This window comes from Macadamia integrifolia, chromosome 10 (assembly GCF_013358625.1).
Source record: "Macadamia integrifolia cultivar HAES 741 chromosome 10, SCU_Mint_v3, whole genome shotgun sequence".
Taxonomy (NCBI): Eukaryota; Viridiplantae; Streptophyta; class Magnoliopsida; order Proteales; family Proteaceae; genus Macadamia; species Macadamia integrifolia.
This window is the reverse complement of record NC_056566.1, coordinates 9,146,483-9,156,622: the sequence shown is the minus strand read 5'-3', so window position 1 is coordinate 9,156,622 and position 10,140 is coordinate 9,146,483. Positions and strand designations below refer to the sequence as shown.

General features: G+C 39.1%; 1 protein-coding gene across 1 annotated transcript in view; it reads right to left on the bottom strand.

Annotated features, from left to right (window-relative positions):
- Positions 1 to 10,140, bottom strand: part of LOC122091448 (MMS19 nucleotide excision repair protein homolog) — a 56,949-nt gene that overhangs the window by 12,470 nt on the left and 34,339 nt on the right. The window contains exons 7-10 of the mRNA XM_042661401.1: positions 9,059 to 9,164; positions 7,969 to 8,870; positions 1,223 to 1,298; positions 985 to 1,096 (exon numbers count right to left, since the gene is read on the bottom strand). Of these exons, the coding sequence (XP_042517335.1) occupies positions 985 to 1,096; positions 1,223 to 1,298; positions 7,969 to 8,870; positions 9,059 to 9,164 (1,196 nt within the window). The remainder of the gene's footprint in view (positions 1 to 984; positions 1,097 to 1,222; positions 1,299 to 7,968; positions 8,871 to 9,058; positions 9,165 to 10,140) is intronic.

Below are 10,140 nucleotides of genomic sequence, written 5' to 3'. Positions count from 1 at the left end.
CTATTCTCTTTCCTGGCGTAGTTGGGAGATACTAGACTTGAACCAGAGACCTCGCCAGTGAAGTAAATCATTGCACCTATGTTGTGGGAGTAATGAGTCGGTTTCGACATAATCCATGAACCACAAATTTGGATACGATACATTGGCTTTTGAATTACCTGAAATCTGCTCTTGGGAAGGCTGGAAAGGGAATTTTATTTTCCAATCATGGCAATCTAAAATTGGAAGCCTTCACTGATGCTGATTGGGTAGGCTCTATGGATGATCCGCAATCTACCTATGGATACTATATTTTTCCTAGGAGGAAATCTAGTTACCTAGAAAAATAAAAATCAAGTGGTGTCTAGATCAAGTGCCGAAGAGGAATACCAAGCCATAAGTCAAGGTGTAATGGTGTATGTGAACTCACCTGGCTTAGAATGTTACTCAGTTAACTAGGGGTGGCATCTGAAAAACCTTTATGGCTCTACTGTGACAACGAGGCAGCAATCAATATAGCATATAACCCAGTTCAACATGACGGGACTAAGCATATTGAGATAGACAAACACTTCATCAAGGAGAAACTTGAACAAGGCTCTATTTGCATTTTTTTGCCACGTCTGAAAATCAGCTAGCTGATATATTTACAAAGGGTCTAACTTCTAAGGTGTTTCATTCAACTGTATGCAAGTTGGGCATGTGAGATATCCACACGCCAACTTGAGGGGGTGTTAAGGATAGGATAAGTATGCCACCTCATAGACGAGTGTACGTGCACTACTTACTACTTAGTGTACTACCCAGTCTTGTACTACTTTCCATATTTATTACCCTTTGTACTACGATCATACGTTATCAGTAAAGAGGGCCTCTGTCATATCTGACAAGCCAATTCATTCTCTCCATTCTTCTCTTCTCAACTAAAGCTTATGTTGAACTAAACAATACTAATGAACTCAACATGCATATATCTTAGTCATTCCCAAATATAACAATCCTCACCATTTTCATCTGTTAAGATTGCAGATAGGGTCAGTAAGAGGCTATAGACCAGATCTTTATCCAGAACATCCACACTCAACATGGATAGGGCTGCCAATATGACATCAATAAGCTGCAAAACAAAATAATACTTCACTGACTATGTAACAAGATAAAACCAAATCTTTAACATTAAAATCCTTCTGAGAAATACTTCAAAAAAGGATTGTTGGATAACAAGCTAAGTTTCGTTGCTCACCTTCTTCGCTTCAGCTACAACAGCAACAACTGGAGTACCAGAAATCAAATGCGCAAAAGCTCGATATAGCATATGTCTGAACAATGTTCCAGTGTCAGTAAAGGGACCACACATTGCCATTGGAATGGGTAACAATACATAATTTACCACTTCATCAAATAGTAGGTTCATAATGGATCACATTAATTCAGCAATGCCACATTTTTCTCTATCATCCCAAATTTAGAAGAAATCAGAACATAACCACAGTGAGTTTACTATGCTGAATTCAGTGATGTGGTGAACTTGAAGATTTCCTATAGATCATAGAACAAGACAGAAGTGATACCAATTATCTAAAAAATTGATGCTTTCGGGGTGCATAGGTTAACACTAATGGTGGTATATACAAAGGTCAATTGTTTCTATGGTTAAGAACATACACGCTTGGTGGTTTACCAAAATAGATCTAAATGGACAATCAGGTTCATAAGAATAAGATATACTAGGATTTTCCTGGTAAATGTATTTTAATATCAACTATATGCTAGCTCCTTGATAATCCATGTTTATTATGTTAATCGGTAATCACAAGAATAAAATACCTAGGTACAAGTAGTGTACAACTATATCTAAAAGCTGATTTTCCCATGCCCTAATATGTTGCTGAAATGGTCTCTTAAATGTCAACAAAGCCCTTTTAATAGCTGAAGGTTCATACTTCATCATAGCTAAGTAGCAACCAATGGATGACTTAGGTGGAAATAAATATGTGAAATTTTGATGCAAATGTTCAGCATAACTGGTCGCAGTTATGGGGCACTGAAGGCTTTAACTCAAAGACATGACAATGGAGGGATCCAAGAGCCGAGGCTAAGTGCATCCAACATTAAACAGAACACCATGGTCAACAGTTAGCCTCCTTTGGCTAAACATTAGGAACTTGGTCCCATGGGTGTGCTTGGGAAAATCCCCGGTCTGTCCAGGATTAGGTGGTACTTCTTAAGGAAAGCAAGGGACAAGCCGCATGCTTCTGTCAGGTAGTAAAGCCAAGGTAGAACTCATAGATTACTACATCCCATAGAGATAAGAAACCTGTACTCTGTCAACAAACACATCATTCTCTTGTATGGAAATCCCCTTCGTCTATTTTTCTTTTTTTTTTTTGGTGGGATGTGGGTGGGGAAGGTGAGGGCTTTTACTAACCACAAGCCAGTTTTAGCTAAGGATTTACCGCATATTCTAATGAAGGAGATTTAGATGAAGCATACTGAAATTCAAAGAAACCGAATCCTTCCAATTGTTCAATGCCCTGAACTTTCACCTCGTAAATATTTTCCTCAATTCGATTAGGTATGATGTTGGCAAAGGAGAGAAGATAAGAATTTGGGAGGATCTTTGGTGCAGAGCTATACCTTCTAATGATCTGTTTTCTAGGTTCTTCCCCATTCCTAAAGCAAAGAATCTCAGGTGGTAATGTGCTCTCACACATCATCTAATGGCATAGATTGTTATTTGCAATTTAGGAAGCACTTTAGGGATGACTCACATATCTTCTAATGGCCTTGGGATGCTCCAATAAGGAGGCGTGATCAGATCCAGATGGGAGAAGTCAAGAGAGCTAGGGGCAGGCCTAAAATGACCATAGATGATGTTGTAAGGAAAGACATGCAGAAGCTCAGTCTTGACTCTAGTATGACCGGTAACAGAATTGTTTGGAGGACAAAGATTCATGTAGCCAATCGCTTGTAGGTGGGAGGTTCCTGTACTGTTGCCTTGTTTCTTCCCTTTTTCTATCATTCTCTTTTTCCTTTCTTTTTCTTTTACTTTACCCTCTCCCGGATCCATGGAGCTGACCCTATTTAGTTGGGAAAAGGCTGAGTTGTTGTTGTTGTTGAAGCGCTTTAGGGACAGAATTTAGGCAAATACAAAAATGATTAGATCTCCACAATGCAACTCCTCTCAATGACCTTGAAAGCAGGCAAGTAAGGAATTTATGTGGTAACAGCAACTTCTCTGTCAAGTCCATATTTATTGCTCCGTGCAACATTACAGACAATGAAGAGAACCCTGTGGTGCTTTTACTTGTAAGGCAATTTAAGAATCTACAGCCCCCTTGAAATAAAGGGCACTAGGATAGAAATCAATCACAAAGAAGCACGCACCTCCAATTCGTTTCAGAAGTGCAGACTGGGAAGGGCCCTCTTCAGTCTTCACTCTTGTACTACTGTAGTCTAGGGTATGGAAATCCCCAATTATCTTGCTAAAACAACACTCATAGTGAAAATTCTATATAAGGCTTGCAATCTACTGTCTCATAAAATATTTATCAGAATATGGTGAACATTAAAAAAAAAAAAAAAAAAAAAAAAAAAAAAAAAAAAATAAGAAAAGAAAAGAAAAGAAGAAAGAAAAAGGAAAAAAAGAAAAAAATAAGATGGTATACCAATTTGAAAATAGGTTCCAGCCACCTTTCCTCAATCTAACAGTCTCAATTCACAACCAAATCACATGAAATTGCAGGATTATATACAATAGCCATAGGCATTTTAAATCCAAATGATAGCAGTCAATACCAACACCAAAGTGTTTGGAATGATTTCAAAGTCGAAACTTCTGGTTGTTCAAGTTTGATGAAAAGTAGCTTATATGAAGGGATTCAAGCTCGAACAATACAGGAAGACAATACGAACACCAAATTAAAACGTATAAGAATGACCAGAGATGAATTGAAGCCTAAATGGATAAAAAAAAAATAGTTGAGTACACCAGTTGCAGCATATTGAAACATGCAAAGAAACATAACAGCAGCATTATGCACCTATTCACCAGGCTGTGACCCTGGGAGAAATGGAGAACCTTCACACCACTCTATTGAGTTTACCCACACACCAAAAAAAAAAAAACACAACTCCTAATGCTACTTGACTTCTAACTTAAATCTCCTAATTGACATAGGACTGAATAGTAGAAAAAAGTTTGGTTAAACTAGAATTGATTACCCATGCATAGAATCTTAAATCTAAGCCTCTTTTGAAATTGGTATAAATTCTACAAGGCCTATTAATGCTCAATTCTACTTGCTTTCCCACATCATGTACACCTGTTGTGTAAGAGGGAGGAGGATCCATTGGCCACCTATTTCTTCATTTCTCCTCTTACCAAACAAGCTGGGTTCCTTTTTCTCATATGTTTGACGTTTTAGAAGATAACGAGTGAGGAGGAGGGAGAGAACCATGGGCTTTTATGTCCTTTTATTTATGTTGCTGGTGTATTTCCTATTGTGCCCCTAGTAGGGTAATGTTCTATTTTATATATTGAATGAAGTAGGAATTTCAACACAAGGTAGTGACTCCCAAAGTGACAGCCATCTCTCTTTCTCTTTCTCTTTCTCATCGTCTTTCTGTTTATTAACATGGTATCAGAGCTTGATCCTCAAACAAATCAAGTCTTTGGTATCACTCCATCAACTAGTAACAGCAACTCTTCTTCTTCGTAGGTTGGCTGATCCTAGAGGTCGCATCGATTTTCAGAGGGGGTGATTTCACCCCTTTGTTTTTGAATTTTTGGAATGGAGGCTTGATTGATCAGAATCAATCAACTGTTCGAAGGATCGACTCAATTTATTGGTGGCATGCATTGCTAATTGGATTCAACTAGTTGAAGATAGAATTTTCTCCCTTGGAGAAAATCGATTTTGAGGGATTCTGGGTTTTAGTCTCTTGATTTTGGCATATCTGAATTTTGTTTCTCAAATCCTTTTGAGGTTTTGCTCAGCAACATACCAATGACATACGGTGTCCAATTTTAAGCATCATCTGAGGTCCCTACAGAAAACCGCAGGTGTATTCCTAAACTACCCAGTTTAGGGTTTTGTTCTCTAAGTCGGTTCTTAGTCTCTGTTGTTTTTTATTGAAGTTTGTGTTGGAGCTTGAGTTGGTGCATCAACTTGGATTGGTTAGTGAAGTTCAATCAATTATTCTTGTGATCTTATCTCCTCTCAGGGTTTTAGATTGATTTTCTCTAGAACATATTTTTGTCAAAAATCGATTTTTGCAGGCTTTTGGAAATCGATTTTTTGTTCTTTTGTAATAATGGTTGAAGAGTGTTTTTACTGAGGTGGGGTCATCCTTCTCCTATAAGATCACAGAAAAGAAACTTGCAGGAGCTGTCAATTTTCAACAATGGAAGAAAAGTATGCAATTAATGTTTAATCGTTGTAATCAACAAAGTCATCGTGCAATAGTGAAATCTACCACAGACACCACATAGGATATTGTTGATGCACGAATTTCGGGACTGTTGTTAAACTTGATGGAGAATTCTATTGTTGATATAGTTACTCACTTCGACACTGAAGGATCTATTGGAGTATTTGAATGTTCTATATTCTAGATAGAGAACAACATGTCCCCGATTAATGAGTTGTCTCAGGAGTTTTACAAGGTTGATTGGAAGGGTCGCCCTCCGACTCAGTACTTTGCTGATTTCATAGTGTTTATAGCATGTCTAGCTATGTGATCATGAACTTGTGCACTACAAAATCTGTTACTGTTGAGAATTTAAATGTGTATAATGATGTGTGTTGGTGTTGCTTAGTGGGATGCAAGGTAGCCAAAGGTTGGGTTCCGGCACTTCATGCCCATAGTGTGTATGTGTGTAGGTGTTGATGAGTGTGATGCAGGGCAGCCAAAGGTTGGGTTTTGCCACTGCATGCCCACAGTGTGTGCGCATGTGTGTGCCTCTCGGTTGGCTGCTTACCATGCCTGCAGCCCTTTTGAACGCAACTCTCACCCAGCCTGCTGTCCCGTTGATCGTTCCCTTTCCGAATGCCGGGCTTGCTTGGTTTTTCCCCCTGCTAGTAGCATTGGCCTCCACCCTCATTGTCTGCCTACCCCGATGGGCCTGTCGGCCACTGGGGACTTGCCTTTCAATCTGCTGGTTAGCCTCTTCGACACCAGCCAGCTGGCCTTTCTCGGTCGGCAGCCACTCCGCCGTAGCCCTTAGAAAGCCCGGTGCCCTTTCGCCTTGGTGATCCTATCCGCTAGGCTAGTTGTCCACTTCGGCGAGGCCCTCCGAAAGACCAGCGATCCTCCATCATGGTTGCCTCTTCTCTGACGGTGCTCCTTTGTGTTGGCGGCTAGGAAATGTTGTGTTGAGATGTTTAGAGTTAGGGACTATGGTTCTCTCCCCCAGTTCGGACCGATTTGCCCTTCTCCTCAGGTTTGGCATTCGACCCGATTTGTAGAAGTTCTTTGAGGCCATGTGGACCTGATTAATGCCCTATTGGGCTTTTGCATCCCTTTTGGGTTTGCAAATTCCCTTATTGGAGCTATATTTCCCCTTCCACTTCTTTTAATGACCTTTTGGGTTCATAAATTCCCCTTTTGGAGCTATATTTCCCCTCCATCTTCTTTTAATGCATTTTTCTACTCACCCAAAAAAAAAAAAATACTAACACATGAATCAGAAAACACAATGAAACGGAAAGAAAAAACAACCACACAGCCACAACAACAACCTCAGCCTTATCCAAACTTAATAGGGTCAGTTACAGGATCCGAGCAAAGCAAAGTAGGGAAAATTGAGGTCCAAACAGTAAAAAAGAAATGAAGAAAATAAGAAAATAGGAAATGATAAAAATAAATGATCAATAGGTGAAAGTAAAAGGAAAGAGGCACGGCCCAACAAGATAGGAAAACTCAGCTAAATGGGGTCAGCTACATTGATCCTTGTCCTCCAATAGGCTCTATCTAAGTTCATACTTGGGGCAAGATTTAGATTATGCATGTCATTCCTCACTACTTCTCCTATGGTCATTTTGGTCTGCCTCTGGATATTTTAGCTCTTTTAATCATTATCATGTCACTCCTCTTAACTGGAGCCCCAGGCCCCCTTTGAACATGTGCATACCACCTCAAACAACTTTCTCTGAGCTTGTCATTATTTGGGGTCACTACCAAATCAGATCTAATACGATCATTGCTTACTTTATCCTTTCTAGTTTTGCTGCACATCCATTGTAACATCCTCACCTCTGCTACACAACATCTCTATATGACATTTCTTTATTGCCCAACATTCTGCTCCATACATCATAGTCGGACATGCTGTATGGGTGCAGTTTCACTAGCAATGGAGAAAGGGTTAAAAGCTCTCTTCCTCGCACCTCTGTCTTTTCAAAGAATTCCTAGTAACCCTAATAACCCTCATCACTACCAATTGATATGGAAAACAATGAGAGAAAATTTCCCAACTTACTCCCATGTAAACACTAAAAAAATTTCCTCGGTGCTACAGCCCCGAATCCCCGCATGGGCCCCCCCAACACGGCGTGATCCAAGAAAAAATAAATAAATAAATAAACAGCAAGTGTGCTGACTCCTCCAAGCCTCAAGTCCTACGGGCTTTTAATGGCCCTTCAAAGGCAGCCCACAACCCAAACTAGAGAATACAAGACATCAACACTCAACAAGATAATAAACAGTAACAAATGAAAATATGATAGTTGGGGATTATATCTGATATGCTTAGTGAGACCCATGATATCAAGAAATTATATAGGCAGAACAGATGATTATTTTAGTTCTACATTACGTTGCATGGGATTAGTGATAACCATGGTTCATGAAGTATTAGTGAGAGATAGATCCTAGATAAAAATTAATTCAATCATGCTTAATAGTGTGCAAATTCTAGTGAGAGGCAAATTTACAAATATAACTCTCTTTTTCAGTATGTGCAAGATTTATCATGAAGATACGAACCTGGAAGTTGAACAATCAGATTCGGCTATTGAAGAGAGCAGAATGGGTGTCATGATAGAAAAGAAATGTTGTTTATAGAGAGGTCGTATGGTTGCATGACACCTTTTATTTAGACAAACTTCAGAATCACCCAGAAGGACATGGAACGCATCAGCTGCCGATTTCATCACAACAGGATCTATATCCTGGCCATTACAATCTCCCAAAGAATCTTTCTCAACAGGCAAGATCCCAATTTCACCACTTGACAGCAAGCATCCCAAGAAAAGCATTGTGATCTCTTTCACTTTTTCATGCCCTCGCATAAGCAAACCTTTTCCTATCCATGCCAGTCCAACAATAGCTTGGGTTTGAACATTCACATTCTCATGAGTGTTAAGAAATAAATTAGCAATGCCCACCTTGTTTCTATCCACAGTACTGCATTTTCTTAAAAGGCCTTTAGTAGACAAACTCCATAAATTTGTCTCAAAGATAATATCCATTGCATCCTCCAAAGTGCAGGTACTCGAGCCTTCCAATGAGTTTAATTTTACAGGAAATTTGTTAATCATAGAACCCAATGCCTGAGCTCCTGGAACTAGTCCTCTCAAAAGAGCAAACATGAACAGCTTCAATATCAATTGTACATTTGGAATTTCTGTTTGAGGGCGAACTGCCATAATTGCCGATGCAAATAATGAAATAAGCCATTCGTCTGTACTTGAAAAGCTATATAAATCTTGAGAAGGTTGTAACCGTTCTTGTTTTACAGGAGCTGACAGAGGGAATGACTCATTCAGTGAAAAAGAAATCACTAAGGAAAGTACATCATATGCCTTTTGAACTATCATGGCCTGAGTTTCCTCTGAACAAATTCCAACAGCCAGATTCATTGCCATCATTGTTGCATCAAGCAACTCCTGAAAAATAGAAAATAAATAAATAAAAAATTATTGCCCATAACAATTTTGGTCACTGCTAAATTTGCACTAGCAGAATTAAGGCAGGACATCAATATGCAAGTTAATTAGAGATGCTTTCTGCAGAAATCCAATCATCAACTCTAAATTAAAACCATGCAAATACAGTAAAGGTAGACTCTACTTACTTTTTCTCGAAAGCAAATGTTGGAAGTCATAATATTTTCTATCCGAATCCAAATATTGATAGCAAAGTTTGACACAACTTTCTCAAAATCCCCACTTTTATGGAACCTGGAACCAAGCAAAGAAAGAATAAGGTCACCAGTGCATGAAGTTACACCAAGTGCTTAGATTCTACACTATTCAACTGGCTATGAACAAATCAAATATTGCCATCCTTTTTTTTTTTTTTTCTGGTGAAAAAATATTACATATGCTTTTAGTAAATTCAAAAATTTTAGGCTACCTAAAACCATTATGCCTTTTTTTATCCACCTGAAACTTATAGAGTAATGGCCAAGCCAAACTGCCCATTTTGAATTCCGAAAGAGTATGGTGTCAGAAAAGCAACCTCTAGCCTGTTATCAAGTGGGCCAATCTAAAAACTTAATACTCCATTTCCCAATTAGAATGGGAAACCAGAACCCTGTCTCTACATTGGATGAGGAAGTCCGGATTTATAACAAACAGATTTGGTGCCTCTGCAAACCTTAGACGTCCCTGTTAGAGTTTGTGTATTAGGTGTATTTTGGGAACTAGATTATTTACTAGTGTCTTATTTTGTACTACTCCTTTTTTACCTTTTACCTCCCCAGGGAGGCGTGTTTAATTCATCCTTTTAAGTTAGTGATACAATAGAGGTGGGAAGAGCGCTCTCTCTACCATATGATTCCACTCATCCCTTTCTCTTCTTTCTCTCATAGTCCTTTTCTTTCCACTTCTCTCTTTCTTCTCTCTTACCTTCATCTTTGCATATTTCTAACTTGGTCTCGCAGCTTTAGGTTTGAGAGCCGACCAAGGACCTTGAAACCTAGGGTCTCTAGCCTTGGAACCCAACAATAATAGAGGGTTCCAGAGCAGGGAATACTTTGTACGTATCATAGTGATGAATCAATACACTCTATAGAAGCTGCTGCTGGTGAAGATGGAAGCTATTCACACTCCATATATGAAGAACCCAACCTGTATCACCGACTATAATTATCTAACAGTTCGAGTACAGTTGATATAATTGAGGCGCAATCCAAATATGGTTTTTGGGGGGTGG